The sequence below is a fragment of the Panthera uncia genome, chromosome D1 (assembly GCF_023721935.1).
Source record: "Panthera uncia isolate 11264 chromosome D1, Puncia_PCG_1.0, whole genome shotgun sequence".
Lineage (NCBI taxonomy): Eukaryota > Metazoa > Chordata > Mammalia > Carnivora > Felidae > Panthera > Panthera uncia.
Window position 1 is genome coordinate 44,752,919 of NC_064808.1, and position 20,490 is coordinate 44,773,408.

At 51.2% G+C, this 20,490-nt stretch overlaps 1 protein-coding gene across 6 annotated transcripts in view; it reads right to left on the reverse strand.

Moving 5' to 3' along the window:
• MICAL2 (microtubule associated monooxygenase, calponin and LIM domain containing 2) overlaps positions 1 to 20,490 on the reverse strand; it is a 142,665-nt gene that overhangs the window by 30,786 nt on the left and 91,389 nt on the right. For all 6 annotated transcript variants that reach the window (XM_049649851.1, XM_049649848.1, XM_049649844.1 and 3 more), the window contains exons 7-15: positions 17,933 to 18,088; positions 14,672 to 14,772; positions 10,101 to 10,358; positions 8,660 to 8,775; positions 7,665 to 7,791; positions 6,781 to 6,871; positions 5,553 to 5,700; positions 4,192 to 4,391; positions 3,685 to 3,791 (exon numbers count right to left, since the gene is read on the reverse strand). In XM_049649851.1, coding sequence (XP_049505808.1) covers positions 3,685 to 3,791; positions 4,192 to 4,391; positions 5,553 to 5,700; positions 6,781 to 6,871; positions 7,665 to 7,791; positions 8,660 to 8,775; positions 10,101 to 10,358; positions 14,672 to 14,772; positions 17,933 to 18,088 — 1,304 coding nt within the window. The remainder of the gene's footprint in view (positions 1 to 3,684; positions 3,792 to 4,191; positions 4,392 to 5,552; positions 5,701 to 6,780; positions 6,872 to 7,664; positions 7,792 to 8,659; positions 8,776 to 10,100; positions 10,359 to 14,671; positions 14,773 to 17,932; positions 18,089 to 20,490) is intronic.

Below are 20,490 nucleotides of genomic sequence, written 5' to 3' on the forward strand. Positions count from 1 at the left end.
TCTTTGAAAGCAGCTGGGGAAGGGGAGAGGAATTCAGATGGTGCCCCTGGAAAGTCAGCATCCTCGGGCAGCCTCCTTGCCTGTCTTGTTCTCTGCTCTACGCTCAGCGCCGACAGGAGAACCCCACATAATATAGACGCTTAGTAAATATGGATGGAAGAAAGACTTCCTTACCTAATGCCCCTGGCTCTTTGGAAAGTGTTTGTGTGGGAGGAGTGAGGAGAGGAGAGCTGGGCGGGCACCCTCACTGATGAGACCAGACACCCACGCGAGCCATGCTCTGTGAACTCCACTCTCCCGGGATCAGTGCTGATGGAGAACGCCTGCCGCCTGGGTCACAGTCAGCCAGCTGAGCAGGATGAACACCCTGGGGCTGCCAACGTGGCTTCTGGGATGGGCTTGTCATGAATAAGGGACACCTCTGTGTTGTGTTGTCCTCCAAGGAGTGGGCTCAGAATGGGGAAACAAAGATCAGGCGCCCCGAGTGTGTTGTAACATACTGTATGCAGTGACTGGAGTGGCCATAAATACAGGCATTACCCACAAGCAGTAGGTCTAGGAGCACATACCCAGGAGGACAGGGACCACGTATGTGTGTTCAGGCGTGACTTGTGGTGCATGGTGACAGGAGCTCTGGAGTCCCCGGGAATTTTCCTATGCCACAGGACCAGAGGCAGATCTTCAGAAGCAGACTGAGAGCTTTTAAAGAGGAAAATATAATCCCCAAGCTCTTCTTTCCCCAGGCATGGCCATTCAGTCTCCGGAAGTGATCAGTCAACCTCAGTCGTTTACCACTCACCAGAGGGACGATCCTCCTGGCGGACTGAGGGGAAAGTTATATTCTCTAAAAGCAAACAAGGTCCTTGGAGGTAAAAAGTCTTTTATTTTGCCTGGAGTTGATCAGCTTGGTTGGGATTTGGATGCTATCAGGCTTAGGGATGAGACAACAATTTAACGCCAGCAGTGAAAACCAGGAGAGAGGGAGAGAAATTTTTAAGACTGGCTCCACAGAGAAAAACGGACCCTCTCCAGATTAAGATGCTGCATTGTGAACAAATATGGGCTCCTCGATCCCCATATCAAGATGCTCCTCTGGAAGTTAGTGAGGGCATCGGCAGGGCCAGGGAGGGATGGGGAAAGGGGGTGAGGTTGAATACAGATGCCCCTATGTGTACAGATCCTGGCTGTGTGCTGTGGCGTAGTCATGTGGGCAAGGTCTAGCCTGCACGGCTGGTCCACAGGGGCGCCTGAGCTGGGGCGCTGAGGACTGTGTGTCTAACTGCACCGACACCTTCTGGGTGTGACCATGGTGGAGCCTCTGGGTGTGTGCAGTTTTCAGAGTCTCCTGTGCAGACGTCCTCCGTGCCCATCCTGCGGGAAGCTGGAGCGTATTGAGTACCCTGCTTGTGGGAAATGCCAAGGCCAAAGAGGATTGCAGGTAGGTTCCCCAAACCAAATAGTGTGCGGGTACAAGAAGACACATGGTCAGATGGGGAGGGGGTACCTTGTGTGTGGTCTGATCACTGCACTGGCACTGAGCGGTGGACTGTCTCTTAGTCAGTGATGACTAAGGCAGAATGTGATCCAGGGGCCTAACTAACCAGCCCACCCAGAGGAAGCATTCGATCAATCTGAGGTGCAAGAGGACAGATAATGCCCATGCCAAGCACTTACTTCAATGACCTACTCTTTCTACCTATCCAAACAGCGTGGCAAATCCTAGACATAAATGGGGCAGGGGGAGGGACTGGACCCCTCGCAGGATGGGCAGTCCATTTAGCACACTTTGGGGGTGACTGGACATGGTTCAAACTTAGCCGGGGCAGGGCCAGGCAGAGCCCACCCACTCCCCCTGCATTTTCTAGCAAAGCCAGCGAGAAGTAGGGTGAGGACCTAGCAGCCCTTGGAGGGCCTGGCTGGCCTTGCTGACCATTCCTACCACGTGACCCAGAGCTGGCCAGGCTGGTTCAATTCTGTCACTCTGTAAACAGAGGCGGGGTGAGTGATAGGTGTAAACACTCCTTTCCAGTTCCCCCTGCTGTTCCCAGTTGTGGGCTGAGTGGTGGGAGAAAGCCGGTGAATGGAGAAAGGGGTTAAATATTTGCCTCTGTTTCCAGAAAGGCTGCATTGGCTTGCTTGGAATGGGGAAGCCCAAAGTGGGGATCCTTGGAGGAAAGCTAGCTGGGCTGGGGTGAAATAAGCCTATGACTGGGCTCCAGAAGGTGGCTTGCACTCAGTAGGACGTGCGGTAGGCCACGGTGCCTTCGCACAGAGCCTGTGTATGGGCGAGGCGTGGCCCCTTAGCTGTGGTGTGCCGACCCACACACCTTCCTGCCTCAGCCCTCGCCTTGCTGGCCCGTTCCGTCCCGTAGACAGGGTGTGGCAGAACATTACGTGCCCACTCCTGGAGTTAGCTCAAAGGCTACGACGTTCCTGGGAGCCTAGACCTCAGTGGAAAAACTGACCACTGCTCACACAACTGAGGGAAAGAAAGGAGGCTACGTGGCCCCAGCCCCACCCTGGGTGGAGGGCTGACAGGACCGGGCACGACTGACCACGAGTAGGAGACTGTCGGCAATCTAGAGAGACTGAGACACACGCAAAGGCCCGCAGCACTCTCGGCTGTCCCGCCGCTCTGTGGAGGGAGGCGAGCTTTGTGTGAGTACTTGCCACCTGATATCTCTGGGCCTCTAATTTTTTGATCTGTAAAATAAGCACGTTGAGCAAGATAACTTGTATCCTGTCTAGCATGGCGATGCCATCATTCAAATAAAATGATAATTTCTCATTAGGCTCCTAATTCCCAAACTGTGTACCAGGGCAGCCCGTGGCCCCATAGTGTACTTGCAGAGGAGTCATAGGATACTTTAAAGTTTCTAGGGAAACACGGTGAGGTCTGTTATACACCTTGCAAAATACCCCTACCAAGTTACTTGGACTTATACCTACTTAGCAAACCGAACTTTTAGGGGTTTCTTTTGAGCCAGGGGTACTGTGATAAAAATTACTGAGGGACCGATGGTGCTGTAAGTCAGGCAAGTTTGGGAAGCTCTTTAGGCTCTGAGCTCCTCAAAGGCATACCTTACCTTCTTCACCTCTGTATACTTGCTACTTGTCAAAAAGAATTCAGCACTAACGTTGGCAAACAGTAGGACCCAATAAACATTTGCGGAAGGGAGGGAGGGAGGGAGGAAAGAAGGAAGTGAAATTAACCGAACAGACTGTGTCAGTGTAGTATTCCCACACACCTCTGCCACTAACGGCCATTGTGATCCTGATCTAAACTGTTTCACAAGGGAGAAATCGTCTCCTCCTTCCCCTCCCCGCTTAGCAGCCAGGGCTAATCTGATTTACTTTATTATTTTTTTTCAAATTTTTATTTACATTCTAGTTAGTTAACATATAGTGTAATATTGATTTACTTTAAAAAATGCTCCAGCCGAGTGAACTCTCAGCTCTCTGCCACGCCCTTCCTAGAACCACTTTCAGGTCACTGAAGCCAGCTACACGGTGCTGGCGACTTCCAAAAGCGGTCAGTCACTAAACTGAGCTTTGCTCGTGTCTTCCGTGAGCACCTTATCTGTGTAATTCATCAGCATTAACAGACGGAGACCAGGACATTGCCCTCCCCCTTGCCCCATCCATGAGCAAAGAGACACCAAACAGAAGCAGGTCGACACTTACTCGCGGGGTCCTCTTCCTCGGAAACGTGAGGTTGAGATAGTTGTGAGAAATGAAGGATTTGGCCAAGCTGAGGTCAGCATTTTCTCCATAGTTTTTGCCCCAAGAATCTATTCATAAATAAAAATATGACGGAGGTTAGACCCCACCACCGCGACTCCAGCACTCGGGGCGGTGGGGGAGGGGGTCATTGCTACAAGGTCCCTCCAAATAACTCCCTTACCCGTAACGAAAGATACAAGTGAGCTGGGTAGGGGCTGTGTAGCTCCATCCATGACCTCCCAGCCACAGGGGTAGACCTTCAACCTTTCGTGGCACCTGCCACACACACCCACTTACACACACAGGTCTGGGTGGGTGGGGTCCACTCCCATTTGGCCTCAAAGTGAGAGGAAAGGAAGGGGCCAGCCCCAGAACAGATGACACCAGAGAGCAGAGCAGCCAGACATGGGCATGGGGCAGAGATGGCCCAAGGGTGCAGCAAAGTCTCGCCCCAAAGCAGGGCCTTACCCACAGGCCTCAGCGGGGTGCCCCGGAAGAGCTCATAGAACTTGGAGAGGTACATGACCATGCTGAGCTTGTCGGGCTCCTGGGCTGACGCCATCTCCTTGCCTGTGGTCACTGGGGGGATACCAAACTCACGCTCAGCCACGTCAAATGCCAGCTGGTTGTTCTCCACGGCATCGTCTTCATTCAGAGAGTCAAAGTTGCTGGAGAATCAAAACAAAGTGAAGTTCAAGGACAGGAGACATGGGTGTGAAGAGCTGAACAAACTTACCCACAAGGAGCATTATGAGTGACACTCTGCCGGGTCTCAGTGGCAGGGGTGTGGTGAGGGAGGTGTGGCCCCAGCCCCTGCCCCCATCATCCCCTTCCTGCTTCCTGCTGCCCTCACCAGCAACACCCCCCACTGCCCCTCCCCCCCCCACACACACACCCGCTGCTTCTCCAGGGAAGCTCCTTCTCACTCAGGGTGGGACCAAATCAGATTTAGGCATCGCTGCCTGGGCTGGAACAATGGGAAGATAATTTACACCTGTTTGCTACTTTATTTTTAAGTAGTTCCTTTATGTTCTTGTGCTTTTAATTCTAAAAGTAACATGAATGTCTCATAAGAAAAAGAATCAAGGTGTATACGACATATAAAGTGACAAGTGAGCGTCCCATCCCCTTTTTGAGGCAACCTCACTTCCTAAAGGTATCGACTGCTAACCCTTTGGTGGGTTTCCTTTCCTCCTTTTGGATGAATGTACTCGTGGGCCTGCAGTTACTCTGCAGTTGATTTGAATCCAGCATCAATAGATGTATTATTGGGCCTTCAACATCACAAAGTGTGTCCAGCGTTCCTAATGATGCTGCCATTATTGCCAATATGTGGACGAAGAAACAAACTCAGAGAAGGCAAGTGACCTGCCTAGTGCCACACAGCTGATTGGTCTACATCTTGGTTCGAATTCTTTTGGCTGTAAAACTCAAACTGGTTCCCAGAATGAGGTCTTGCCCGGAATTCTTCTCTTGTGGGTAGAGTGCCCAGGGGCAGAGGCTCCATTTCCCCAGTGACAGAGGGGACGTGGGGACAAGAACGCCCAAGGGCAGAGGCTCGATTTCCCCAGTGACAGAGAGGACATGCAGGGACAGGCACACGCATGCGGCCTGAGCTGCTCTTCCGACTCACAGATTAGGAACTCAGGTCACGCAAGCTGCTTACAGAGTAATCAGTGCAAATGGAAAAGAACTTAAGAAAACCTCCAATAGAAGATATGTTTTGAGCCAAGATTCTGCATCTCGCAGAATAGCTCTCATCCCCCTTGTGCCCGGGTCCCCTTGGGCCATGAAGGGCTTGGCAGGTTCAACCGGAGCCCCCGACTCACATCAGCTCAGGCCGGAAGCGGTGGATGATGGCACACAGGGCCAGGCCGCTGCGCCAGGATGTGGTCAGGTCGGTGACATTGACGTGCTGGTAGCCCTCGGTTTGCTGCTGACACCAGGTTAAGAGCTTGCTGGGCCGGATGTCGGACTCTGCAGCCAGGGGAGACACACAGTGGTGATGGGCTCTGGGGAAGTCTCAGCAGCCTCCCTGGGGACCAGGAAGAACAGCACCAAGGCAAGGGCCAAGGGCATGGGTGCAGCCCCGAGGCACCCTGCCAACAGCGTGGTGGGAGGGAGGGCAGGATACTGGGACAGGACACATGTTCTCCTGCAGCAGAATCCCTGAGACCCCCTATGGCCAGGCGCCAGTCAGAGGCTACATACGAACACAGCGGGGAGCACTGTGTGGACAGACCTTGCCAACATCTCATCTGGTGGGGCAGGCAGACATGGCAGCAGGTGACGATGACACCATGCTGTGATGGCAGAGATGTGGGTACGGGGGGCACGCGAGCAGGTCTGTTCCTCGTCTGCCAGGGCAGCGAAACTCGCCAAAGTGAGAGTCATGGAGCAGGTATACCTGCTGCTTGAGGAGTGTCTAGGGATTCATCAGACAAAAGAAGGCATTCTGGGAAGACAGAAGAGGGCTGTGCCATGGCAAGAATCTACAAAGGCCGGCCAGGCTACGTGCAACAGCTTGTTACAGGGGTGGCAGCAGTGGGGCGTGGGGCATGAAGGGAAGGAGGGGTGGCCAGTAAGGCTGTGTGCGCCCAGAGACTGGGAGGATGCGGGGTCCAGGCAGGCAACAGAAGCCAGAGAGCTCTTTCAGCAGGACGGGGACCTGAGCGAGGCCAATGGATCGTGTAACTATCCCTTCCCTCCACCAGGAAAAGAGGGTAGCATGTGGAACTTCTTATCTAGCTGGGGAGACAAGATCCCCACACTAGAAACAACAGGGAAAGAAAAGCAAGGCCCCAATAAAGTAGTTCCCCAGTTCACTTTCATGTCCTAAGTTCTTCATGCATATTAATTCCTCTCCAACCCATCTACAGTTGGCGTTGTTGCTGTCCTGGTTTTAGAGAAGAGGACGCTGCAGGACAGAGGAGAAGTCCCTGGCCAAGGTCACACAGCTCATAGCAGAATAGCCTAGTGGACTGCAGGGTCTGTGCCCCCATGGCCACCCCACCCCTACGCCAGCAGCTTGGCCGAGGACCCGGGTCGGCTGCTTACCCCTCCTGGAGAGGCCCACGGATCTCCTCACTGAGCCCAGCCTCTCGAGAGGCCACTGGTCCAGCTCCTTAGTGATGTATAAATGCTTCACCTGCAAGCAAGCACTTTGGTTAGCGCTGACTTTAAAGAGACCACATAGCTGCCCACCAGTATTTCCCCCAAAGCCAGTCTCAGGGTTGACCCAGCCTCTACCCAGTGTCCACCATCTATCTTTTCCTCTCTCCCTGGAGGGCATGGCCTTCAGCAAGAGAATCGGGGAACCTGAGACACAGAGCAACGGGTCCCACCCAGTTGTCCACCCAAATGTGGGGGACTCAGGCGTGAGAAAATGTAATTGGCTAACTTTAAGAACATCACACCATTCTTCGTACCATTGCCTGAAGAAGTTGGCAGTTGTGTGTTTCTGAGTCAACGGGAGCAAAAGGGACTGTTGGACTGCGAACTGAAAGGACTTGATGGCTGGCTGAGGAGACTATTTGAGGGAGGCATGCTCAGCCACGCATATGCGTGGTGACAATAAACACGTAAGCACATGTGCAGATGTGGACACGACACATGTTCCAGTTCTTTCTGTGGGCTAGACACACGCTGACTCTAGTTTTCTCCTGCAGCTCTCCTGGAGACAGGAAGTGGTCCCACACCCAAGCCAAGAGGCATTGGTGGCCTCAGTCCCAGGGATGTGGCAAAGTTTCTTGTTTTTTTTTCTTTTTAAATTAATTAACGTATTTATTTTTAAATTTATATCCAAGTTAGTTAGCATACAGTGTCACAACGATCTCAGGAGTAGATTCCAGTGATTCATCTGGAATGTGGCAAGGTTTTACATGACCCCCACCCACTGCTCAGTGACGGGTGGCCCCGATAGGGCCCAGGGAAGGACTTACCTGATGGGGCCTGACACAGTTAGAGTTGAGATTTGGGTACCGTGTCCCTGGGTCCAACGTGTACTGCTCAAAGTTCTTGTTGATGTTCTCTGGGGTAGTCTGAGGTAACAGCCGATAGAGACTTTCTCTAGGATGAGGCAAAGCTCAGGGGTCAGGGGTTGCTAGCGCAGCCTCAGGCCCTTGTCTGCGCCCCCCCCCCCCCCCCCCCCCTTGCTCTGCTCTTAAAGGCTCCTTGGATATGTCTGTATACTCCTCCCCTCAAAGCCTGGCCCTCATGGTTCCTCATGGATCCACAAAGTGGGGGAGATTCGAAGGGCTGGAGAGGAGGTGGGAGGGGGGTCCACAGGCAGTGACGCTGGCCTTCTTCCCCCAAGAAGAGGGCAGGGACACACAGCTGGCAGCAGAGGGACCTGTGGTTTTGCTATAACCACCACTCAGCCAAGCTGCGTCCTGTGGCCTGCCCCCCATGACCACTGGCCTCCACACCCAAGACCAGCAGAGGCCTGTCCCATTCACCAGCCCTGATTTCCCCCAGTCCACCAGCTGTTACAGCCACGTGGCCAGCAGCAGGAGTCTGGGCAGAAGCCCCAGAGGATCTCAGCAGCAGAAGACGCCTGGGAGGTCAGAAATCCAGCCCCCACAGGAGGACACTCAGTGCTGCAGTGAAGGCTTCCCCCTAAACCTCTTCTGGCTCTGCAGTGACCGGGCAGTGCTGGGAACCCCAACTTCAGGGCCGCTCCAGGTCAAGATTTCCCTGTTGCATTCAGGTCGTAAGGTCCTGGCCCCAAGAAAGAAGTCACTGAAGAGGGCAGAGCATGACAGAGAAAGTTTTTCTGGGGATGCTGGGGATCAAATCAGGGCCCGTGTGGGAAGGCAAATGAAAGAGTCATCCCAGGTTCATCCAGGAGTCGCCTAAGGGCCAGCCTTGCTCTCTTTCCTGTCTGATTTTGGAACTAGCCCTGCCCCCAGCCCGAAACCCTGCCACCGATACTCACCTTTCGGCCAGCAGCTCCAGGGGAGGGGTGCCCTGGTCCCAGCTTTTCACCATCCATGCCGTGTCAAAGGCTGCCAGGAAGCCTCGCGCACAGCCTGTGCCCATGGGCCAAAACGGCTGGAGAAGAAAGTGTGGAACATTCCCGTTAATTCTAAAGGCCCCCACTTTGCCTTCCCATTCTATCCAGCACTTGGGGCTTGCCAGGCCCTTGCGAGGCACTGGAGTGGGTGAGGGGTGACAGAACAGACCCTAGGATTCACCACAAACACAATTAGCTATAGCACAAAGTCCCGTGTAAAGGGTGCTGTATCACAAGAACAGCAAAACTGCTTTGGGGCTTACAAAAGGCACAGGCAAATCCCCACCCTGGGGAAGGCAATGGAAATCAGGGAATACTTCGCAAAAGAGTTGCATTTGTGAGGATTTTAAAGAATGGGTAGGATTCTCATCTTGATCCGTTCAGGAATAGCATGGGCAAAGGCATGGTGGCTGGAAAATGACGGTGCCCGGTAGAGGAGCAGAGGAGGGTGGCAAGAGAGAATGCTGAGAAGGGAGACGGGGGGGGGGGGCAGGTCACAGCCCACACACCACGGGGAGCAAGGGCTGGTTCACCAAATAAAGTTCTTTTTAATTTTTTTAACGTTTATTTTTAAGAGAGAGAGACAGGGCGCAAGTGGGGGAAGGACAGAGAGAGAGGGGGACACAGAATCCAAAGCAGGCTCCAGGCTCTGAGCTGTCAGCACAGAGCCTAACGCTGGGCTCAAACCCATGAACCCTAAGATCATGACCTGAGCCAAAGTCGGACGCTTAACTGACTGAGCCACCCAGGCGCCCCTGACCGAGCTAAGTTCTAACTGAACTGTCCCATGGGCACCCAAAGCATAGTCTGGAATTTGACTCTTACTTGGAATAAACACACATTTTTTTTTTTGGTTAGTGCTGACTTTAAAGATAAAAATGTAACCCTTCTGAAAACATTCTATCTAAGGATCCTTGCATTTGCTGATTCTCTGGGAAGCACTTTGAGCAGGGAGGCCATGGACAGAAACTGGACTTGGGGCCCCATATGCCTTCTTATATCCTCTACAATCTCCATGTTGCAAGGCCCCAGAGAGAGCTCCCCACGTGAGGAAGAAGTTATGGTCCAGCTGAGGGCGTGCATGTTCTCAGGAGGCCAGCCTGTGAAGTCCAGAGCGGGGCTGACCGATTTTGTACTTTGACAAAGAGGTCGGCCCGAAGAGCCCGGAGGTAGGAGAGGAAGATAGAATGAGCTTCTCTGTATTTGGTCAAAGGACAGGTGCAAGCTGGAGACCAGCACGGGCTTGGCAGAGTCCGGCACACTGGCAGGGCACCCGTCCGTCCCCTGGCTGAACGACAGCACAGGCTGCTGGCCACACCATAAATGCAGGGATCGGTCTTTTACTGGGAATGGGGGGCACTACCTCAAGCAGGCTGTCGCCCACCAGGGCCACGAGTAGCTGGTGTGACTGGCGCTCGCGCACCAAGGCCGCGTTCTCGGAGGCATACATGGAGGTGAAGTCGAACATGGCCACATCGGGCTGCCCATAATGGTTCATAGCATAGTCTAACGATGGCAGCTGGTAATTGGTGGCGAAATCTGCAGCCTCACGGGCATAGGAAAGCAGGTTGTCCTGGTTCACGTTCTCCGCACACAGCAGCATCTCCGTGTCGATGTAGTCCTGGGGGGGAGAACAGGAGCAAAATGTTGCAATCTGCCCCTGGAAAGGGCAAGTGTTCATACCCATATCTTTGCAAAAGGACTTGGAATGGGTTTGGACAGCGAGGCTGATCAAAACAGAAAATCAGGGCTAAAGGAATCAAGAGGAACCAAATCAGCCCTCTGTATGGGCCAACAGAGCTGTGATTAAGCATCGCACTTGACTTTGAGCTTCCTGGCATCCGAAGCAAAAGGGAAATGTGATGTATGGCAAGGCTTTCCTTATCAGAAAGAAGGAAGCATAGAAATTCCTAGGGGAGGCAATTTTTTCCTGGCACTAAATTCTAAAAGAACTGTCTCACGTAGGAATTTTGACAGAGAACACACTATTGCAATGAACAGTTTACTCAGTAATGGTCTTGTGGTAAACACGGAAGTAAATTTCATACGGCCGGTTCTTGTGATAACTTTCAGCAAAAATGAAAAGACAAAAGAGCAAGTAAGTAACAGTGATTTTATAGCCGACTAAGCTGAGCTAATAATATGGTCCGGACATACTGTGTTTAGTGGGCAAACAGGACCAGAAAAGAAATGGGTAACTGGCATAACTCTTGAAATGTCTCTGCAGAATCAGTTATCTCTTCTCTGGCCAGGCTGAGGGTTGCTCAGGGCCCTGTTCTGCTCTCACAGTGTTAACTGCTACAGCCCTGGAGGGCACTGGCTCCCAGCACCAGGATACCCATCCTGGAGGGACTCCGGCAGTGCCCCATAGCATGTCCCCCTGAGTCTAATCTGCTCCTCGTGTGGTTAAGGAACCAGAAGACTATCTTTCCCGAAAGGTGGCAGAGAAGTGCAGATCCTGAGGGTGGAGTGTGGGCGGGAACTGGTGGGGCCATCCAGAGCATCAGGTCACAGTCCACCCCTACTACGCAGTGAGTAAATTTGGGCAAGTTATCAAAGTTTTCTGAGTTTCCGTTTTCTTGTTTGTAAAACAGGAATGACAAAATCCACCTCATACCGTGAGGACCGAGGGAAGTCGCAGACATAAAAATCCCCAGCCTGACGCCTGGCATGTGAGAAGAGCAAAGTGAGTGGGAATTTCCATTCCCTATAATTCACGATGGCACAAACATAGCATGTGGGGAAGCAAGTCCGTGGACCTCCGCTCCCCACCCCGAGGCACCAACAAGAGTATTTATAAAGGTCTTGGAAGGCACAGCCACATCTACAAACAGAGAGACCTACTGTATCCATTTTCCTCATAGCCGTGATTTCAAATACCTCATCGCAGAAATTCTCATATGTTCACACCATAGTGCATCACCCAGTTTGCACCCAGCAGTGGCCCAAGGGTGCTTTGCCGGGTCATGGCGTTCAGGCTGGAGCTCCTGTCATTCGCCTTTCCTTTCTCCTACCTGCTCCTCCAGTCACATGACCAATTTCCTCCCTTACAAGCGTGGGGATGAGATGGGGAAGGGTGAATGGAGAGGTCTTGAAAATACTCCCTCTTCAAAGCAGGCCCACAAGCCCCCATGAGGTGGGCTGGGTTATGGGGGAGTGTGGTCACACCTGGTGCTGGTGTCCCAAACAGGGGTGTGGGGACCTGCAGGGCTGGGCTGGGGTAACAGCCCACCCGGCCCAGGGCTGCTGGAAGGAGCCACGGGACCTCGTATGGCAGGAGGTCCCAGGTGAGGGGACGGTACAGAAGCAGGACAAGGAGCAGCAGGGAGGGGGTGAAAACAAGGACAATGGAGAGAAAGGTGGGAAGGGACCCTAAGCGAAATGGGCAGGCCTGGAGAAGTAGTTTTAAATTAAGACAGATGCAGGAGGATGAAGGTGGGCCCCGTTTGCCACACGCATAGGTACTGAAGACAGGCTGCGTCCTCAGCAGAGAGGAGGGACAGTAGAGAGAGACACGGCAAGAATAGTACAGGGCAGGGAACCTGATGGGAAGAGCAGTCACCCCTACCTCCCCACCCCCGTGCTGAGCTCAAAGGAAGGCTGGAGATCAGAAGAGAAGGTCAGGCAATGGCTTCGAATGAGGTTGGGCTCAGCACTGGGAGACCAGCTATGATGTACGTTCACCTCACCCACCTGGAAACAAGGCTCCCTCCCCCCATGGGGAGACCAAGCCTGCTATATCCAGGAGCCTTCGCCTATATGAATGTGGGCCAGCCCAGAGAGGGTGCCAGGATGACAGGCCACCCTCCTTGTGAGGGAGAGCAAGATGGGCAGAGTTGGGAGCCCAAAGCCATCGTTTCCTGAGGAGGAACTTCACTCTCCCTTCAGTAGCCATGGAAGACCAGAGGTCAGTAGGAATAGGTGGGGAAGCAGGTCAGTCAGTCATTCAACACACATTCACTCAGCACCTCTGTGTGCCTCCAGAAAGATGCTGACCCATGCAGGGAGAGGAAACGAGAGAGGACTTGCCATTCCTCTGGGAGCATGACAAGAATGTTAATTTGAGTGGCTCGGGGTAGATGGACCAGCTCCCAGCTATGCAAATGCTACAGAGCATGGCCAGGCACATGGAGACTCCTGGCCAGAGCTCCTGAACCAAAGAACTTTCCAGCCCTCTCACATCCAGCCTGTGGGCTAGAACTTCTAGAGGAGAGTTCCTGTCTTATCTTAAAAGCCCCTCAGCACCAGCTCAGAAGATGCCCCTGGACTCTCTGAGGGGAAAGAAAGCCCCAGTGAGGACACCCACGAGCCTGGGATCTGCTCCCAGATCTTCCACCGTCATTATGGGGTTAGAGTGAGTCACGCTTGCCCACCTGTGTGATGACAGGGATGTGGGAGTATGGAGGGGCTTTGACAACTGCCAAAGAGTTGAATCACCATGAGCAACATGCCGTGGCCTGGACAAATGCCCTGGGATGCCCTGAGGGAACCTTAGTGTCCCACAGGCTGGAGTACTCAGCCAGTGAAATAAGAAACCCATGTCAAATTCTGCCTGACTTCCCATGGTGAGAGGTGGGTGCTGACAAAAGCCTCCTCAGCCCCTCCTTTGCAAAGGTTTCCACTGTTCCTGAAGCCCCAGACCCCAAATAGTCCTTCACTACCTGCCATTGGCCTCTCGATGGAGGAGGCAACTTTGGGAGGGATGCCCATGGAATAAAGGAAAGAAGGGGACACCACCCCACCTCCCCCAGACCGGGTCAGCCGTGGGGCACCAGATGCCAAAACCCACTGCTCACACATCTCCTGGCTGTGTTCAGTCGGTTCCTTTCAACTCCCATCCACCCCATTCACAGCCTCCTGTCTGCAACTCAGGCTCTCAGCAAGCCCTGAGCCACGCAGAGGAGGCCCAGGGGAGGGCTGGGTTACTAATGCCACCCGGCCGGCTGCCAGCACAAAGTGATCAGAGGACAGGCACATTCTTCTTCGACAAGCGACACTGAATAGTCACCATGCCGCCTGAGCTGCAGGCCGCCACCCGGAGAGCAGGCTGACCTCGGACTGCATGATCGTTATCTTGAGGCTACAGCAGGGGCAGCAGGAACAGAGGCTCTGGATAGGTTGGAAACCTGCCCAAAGCAGCTTCCAGCCCAGGGCCCACCACTCTGTGTGCTCCTTTCTTCTAGCCTCGTACTCGGTTTAAACATGAAGATGCACAGGCAGGAAGCAGAGGCCAGGAAGCCAGCAGGACCAAAAAGCAGGTGTCCAAACCAGACAGAAATGATAGAGGGAATCTACAAACCCCCTATATGCTCCAGGCACGGGGCCCGTTGCTCTGTATACCTTTTAAAATTTACTCCTGCAAACAACCCTTTCGGACAGAAACCATTATTCCTGTTCTACAGATAAGACCGAAGTTCAGGAAAAGTTAAGCAGCGTTTAGTCACAGTCCTGAGTTAATCCGTGGCAGAGCCAAGATTCAAGTTGAGCCTTTGTGCCTGTGAGAAGAGAGGGTTCCACCGGACATTACGACAAGAGGGCCACATGTGAAATTCACCAGTGAATGTTGTCTCCATGTTCCACTCGGACAAGGAGCCCACAGCTGCCTCCGAATGACATGAGACCTCCCAGGAAAGGGAGCAGGGTTGAATGAGACATGGAGAAGGAGAAGACTCAGCCCATCTCCCGGTGGCAAAGGCTCACACCAACAAGCGGGGGAGGGTCCCAGCCCCCACCGCCACCCCCCAGCGTTCTGCAGAAACACCTCTGCCTGTATCGGCTCCTTCACTCAACACTCATACGACACCACGCAGAAGGAAAATGCTGGTCCTTTTCTTGCCTCCCGCTTTGCTCGGTTTCTGGCAGGACGGCATCTTGCTCCCACACTTGCTGGGTCACAAAGGGAAAGACAGGACACCCCAGCCAAGAGATACGTACGTTAATGATGACACCTTTGTCGAGCAGGCTCTGCTTCTTGGCAGTCATGACGAAATAGTGGGTGCAGTCCTTGTAGTAAACAATGTTCTCCAGATCAATCCCTGCAGAGAGAAGTATGTGTGGACTCAGTTTGAGTCCCTCAGCGCTCGCTATATGCCAAGAGCTCTACTTTGCTGCATTACAGGTGCCGTTGTTTCCCTGCATATACTCATGTTGGGCAAGTTTTTAAAACACACAAGGCTGGGAAAGAGAAAACGGAGTGCTAGAATTTACCTAACTCCACACAGCTAGCTTTTACAGCCCCACTAAGACCCTATGTGCTTTTTCAATTGAGATATAATGGACATGTAACATGTTATAAGTTTAAGGTGTACGATATATTGATTTGGTATATTTATATATTGCGATATGATTAAAGCGCTTTAAAAAAAAAAAAAAAACCTCAAAGTCCTTAGAGGCTGTGGACCAGCACTTCCAAGTTAGAGCTAAGCGCTGCAGAAAGGCCAAGAGTTGTCCACAGCATAGCAGCAAAGCAACAGTAGTCCCGGGATTTGAACCCCAGACGGTCTGATTCCCAATCGCCACCGTGCCCTCCATGTGACCACAGAGTCAGAGAGTGGTGTCAATTCTCCCAAGGCTGTGCTAAGCCATGTTTCTCCCGTTCTCCTGTGTGTGGGAAAACCCAGGTGTCCTGGCAGGAACAAGTCAGGTTGGAGGGCTGGGTTGTATCTTTTTGTACTTTCCAGCAAATGCAAAAACACTCGAGAGACTAGGTTTCTGCTTTTAAAACAAAGCCGTAGGGCCTGGCCGAAGCATCACCTGAGAACTTGGAAGTGTGCATGATCAGAACCCCACATAAGACCTACTAAATCAGAAACTCTGTTGGTAGGGCCAGCAATCTGCACTTTGACAAGCCCGAGAGGGGATTCTGATGCACGTGCAAATTTCAGAACTGGCTTAGCTTCTTTGGAGAGAAAGGAACAGACACGTAACAACTTTAACAGCAGCTGACATAGAGGTGTGCTGGGTAACCAGAGGAACCCCTTTATTACCGTTAAATAGGAAACAGCCATCAATGCAGAGGGCTCCCCTGAGAATCAGAGGAAATTCATCCGTGTCACTGTGAAAGGGGCACTGTGAAACAATGGCCAAAGGTGACCGTCCCAGCGAAATGTAAAGGAAACTCACTGAGACATTTGGAAAAACACACTCAATGTCCTGTCATAATTCATATTTGGTGGTTTATTGAAGTATTTATCTTCTTGGTTTTTGAGAGGAAGGGAGGGTTGGACAATTCTTAAATCATTCAGAAGAACATAATACGCTGAATGAAAACATTCTACAGAGAACTGTGGGCTGATGGGGGCCGGGGCGGGGAGGGGAAAATGGGTGATGGGCATTGAGGAAGGCACTTGTTGGGATGAGCACTGGGTGTTGTATGTAAGTGATGAATCATGGAAATCTATTCCCGAAGCCAGGAGTATACTATGTACACTATATGTTAGCTAACTTGACAATAAATTATATTTAGGAAAAAAAAACAAGAAATAAAACATAAAATCCTAAAAAAAAAAAAAAGAAAAAGAAATGAAAAGAAAAAAAAGAAAAAGAAAAAGAAGAGAAAAGAAAGAAAAGAAACCAAAAAACCCCGCTCTAATAAAATCATGCCACTGTGGTGAAACTCAGAGGATCGCCCAACGGGCACACATCATAATGGCCAGTGAGTGGCACAGTCTGGCTCAATAAGGAATACCATTCCTAGAAACTAACTTGATATATTCCCGGGGAGCAGTTTGACCTGTAACAGTGCACAACTGGAAGGTCTATACCAGAGGCCAGCAGACTTTTTTCTGTAACAGGCAGATAGTAAGTAGTTGGGGCTTTGTGGGCCATCAGGGTCCACAACCACTCACGGCTACAGGTAGCAACGTCAACAAGTGGGTGTGACTGTGTCCCAAGAAACTTTCATTTATGGGCACTGAAACTGGAATTTCATGTAACTTTCGATTTGTTGCAAAATAGTCTTCTTTTGCTTTTTCTTCAGCCATTCAAAAACGTTAAAACCATTCTTAGCTCGAAGGCAACACAAACATGTGGCCGCCCATAGTTTGCCAGCCTCCAATTTAAATGCTTAGGCGGTGACAGTGCATCTACTTAATGAGCTATTCTGTGGCTGCAAAACTGACTATCAGGAGGACCTGGCTGCAGTGTGGACAATATTTCAAATGTGATGCTGGAGGAGAAAATCAGATTCACAAAGAGTATTGACACCCCGAGAAGAGCCAGAGCCCTGTGAAAAGTGGGGCTACGGGCAGACGATTATTGAAAAGAAGTATGTGAACATGAGAACTCTTTCTGTGCTAGGTGATACTTGGTGTGGATGATTGACTTCTGGTATGAAAATTTTGTCCAACATTGTTGTTACACTGCCTTTCGAGGAGAAATACCTATTTTAAAATCAGGTGAAAAGAAAAATCTGGGATTTCCGTAATTGGCAGGAGCGTTTCCCCCCTCTTTCCCCTCCCTGGGCTGGATTTCTCTGCACCATCTTTCTGGCTGCCTGATGTACTAGTTGTCTGTTTATTAACGGTCTCCCCCAGCAGAATACATAAGCTCCAAGAGAGGGGTCTCGTTTTGCCCACCGCTCTTTCTCAGGCCCTTGAACAACAGCTGGCACACAGTAGGCAGTCAATAAATATTTGTTGAGTAAAGGAATGAGGATCTTCTTTCCTCAAGGCCCACAGCTGGGGGACACTGATGCGCTGGGGTGAGTACACGTTCCCTGGGCATCCCTGGATGTCCCTGGTGGGGAAGGGCGGCTGGCACACTGCACAGAAGTACCTACACTTCTTCAGGGGCTAACCTCAGGTTACTGGCTCCCTCCTCAGAGGGCTCTCTGAAGCTCACGGTGACGTGGGCATAGACCAACCTCCCTGCATTAGGATGGTTGTCCCTCACTGGACAAGGATCCACTTAGGGAAGGGACCATGTCAACCTCAACTCTGTATCCCATGATACTGATACTGGCACGTAATGAGCACTGAGTAAACGATGACTGAGTAAATCCATCTTTAGCCATTTTCATGTACAACAGCCAGAACTTTTTCTCAAGAATTGCCCTTGTCCTTGAAGGAATCCTACCCATTTCTCTCCTAAGGAGAAGTCTGGGCTTCTGCTTTATCAGAGTGAGGCTCCCAATCCCCAAAACTGGGACAGCCCAGCATGGACATGGCCTGGTTTGGAGAAAGGTGAGGGTCCCACCTGTTTCTTCTTTAAGGTCCTGAAAAAACTTCTGGTTGAAGATGAAAGCCACCCCGCTAATCTCTTCCACCTTGGCCTCGGCTGTGCTGTTTCTGTTTATGAAGTTGGCAGTGATCGCAATAGCCAGCTTCCCACGGAATTCTTTTCTTCGGAACCCTGCATGAGGCGAAGAGAAAAAGGGAGTCTTTCTTCTGGATTTGGTGGGAAAAATGAAAAAGATTACTGAGGAAGCTATTCTCAGATGCCTCATGGGCCCCTGAAACCAGAATTCTGCATCTGTAGAGAATAAGGGCAGGTGGAAATGTCAAGGTTTGTACCTGAGGAAGAAACACATCACCAGAGGCCTAAGTCAGTGGGACTTTTTCCTTTCCTGAAATCTATAGGACCAATTATTCTGGTTAGGCTTCTAAAAACAAAAGGCCAAAGTGATCTTCCTAAAGGCAATCCGAGAGCTCATCCTTTTAAAGATTTGTTAGGGGGTTGCCTGGGTGGCTCAGTTGGTTAAGTGCCTGACTTCGGATCAGGTCATGATCTCACGGTTCGTGGGTTCGAGCCCTGCATCAGGCTCTGTGCTGACTCTCAGAGCCTGGAGCCTGCTTTGGATTCTGTGTCTCCCTCTCCCTCTGCCCCTCCCCTGCTCATTCTCTGTCTCTCTCTGTCTCTCAAAAATAAATAAATGTTAAAAAAATTTTTTTAATGAAAAAGATAAAGATTTGTTAGGCGCTGTTGCTAGGTACATTCATGACACATGCACTTTGAACTTGACGATTAAGACTATATTGTTAGCATTCTTCATGTTTTCCCGCCTTTGAAAAGGATTATGAGACTCAATTCCTGTGGGATGGGGATTTTAAACTTAAAAAAATTTTTTTAAATGTTTATTTATTTTTGAGAGAGCGCGAGTGAGTGGTGGAGGGGAAGAGAGAGAGGAAGACGCAGAATCTGAAGCAGGCTACAGGCTCCAAGCTGTCAGTACAGAGCCCGATGTGGGGCCCAAACCCACACACTGTGAGATCATGACCTGAGCCGAAGTCGGACGCTTAACTGACTGAGACACCCAGGCGCTCCCGTGGGATGGGGATTTTAACAAATTTTCTATTTCCAGTCTCCAGTGACGGGCACACGGTCCACGCTCAATAAATATAGAATGAGTAGACAAAATTTTAACTTGCAATTGATTTGGTACGATGATTCCTTGGGGTGCTTGTGTCAATGGTTTAGCTTTTTAATGGCAGTGACAGAGAGGACCCCAAGCAGCTGGTCAGACTTCATTCTTCTGCCAACCCCCTTTCTTTCTAGCAGCTGGCTAGCCCACAGTCCCCAGTTTTCCCTCTGCCCCAGATGTCGTGCACTTTGCTTAACTCAAGGCGCTCATCACATGAGCAGGCTTGGCGGACATGCCTCTATCTTCAGCCTCCCCTGATAACTCCCCCCACATTTGCTCGCAGTATACGCAAACTCATGCGCATTCCCAAACTTCGGTCAAAAATCCCTTGGACTGGAAACCTTGGGTTTTTATCTCAGTACCTCCTCTTTTAAGTCATCCTTCATTAGACTTTTATCAAAATGATCAGAAATGGCCATGATAGTCTAGTCTGGTATTTCTTAACCGGGAGTGACCTTGGCCCCCAGTTAGGCAAAGTGTGGAGACATTTCCGGTGGCTACAACTTAGGGGTGCTACTGGTGTCTAGCAGGGAGAGGCCAGGGATGCTAAGCATCCTACTGTGCACGGGACAAAAAATGATGTGGCTCCAAATGCCAACGGCGTCGATATGGAAAAACCCGGCTGCAGGTCTACTTATTTGGTGCTAGGCTGCCTAAGTGGCTCTTCTCCTTCTTACCTTTCTTTTCCTGTCCACCCATGTGAATGTGGAGTTTGTGAAGGTTCTAGAACCTTCATGGGTCCTGTCCTGTTTTTCTGTTCCTGCCAAACTATACTCAGACAGGGTGTGGATTTTGGATTTGCAAATATTCAGACTTAACAGTTTTACCAAACCACCAAAATATCCCCATAATGTGGATTTTGGATTTGCAAATATTCAGACTTAACAGTTTTACCAAACCACCAAAATATCCCCATAAATGCTAACGGCACAATATCCAGGTTAGCAGCTTAAAAGGTCTTTGTCAGGTATTGGTTATTGATTGCAGGGATGGGGCACGTGTAGGGATGGAGGAGAAGAGAGAGGCACAGGAGCGGGGAAAGGGCCCTCATGGTCCAGCAAGTGGTAGGGCCCAGCTAGGCAGACCACACCTCTGGAAGCCTCCAACATCTACCGTCTTTCAGGGAGTGAGTTCTGCCCTCAGAGGAGATGCCCTCCCGGTCAGACCTCTGCAGCTTGCAGCCTTTAAGCAGGGCAAGCTTGAAGAGCAGATGTAGCCACAGTCTAAGAGATGCCATGTGAGGCCATTTTGTCCACCATCTGTGGTCTCATGCGGATACAGTTAGTGCAAATCCATACAACCTACGCACCAATTAATCTCGGCAGGGGGCGGGTGGAGGGGGAGGTGATTGAAGGCATTTCTGGCAGTGGTGCTCCTCTCCCAACCTGATTAG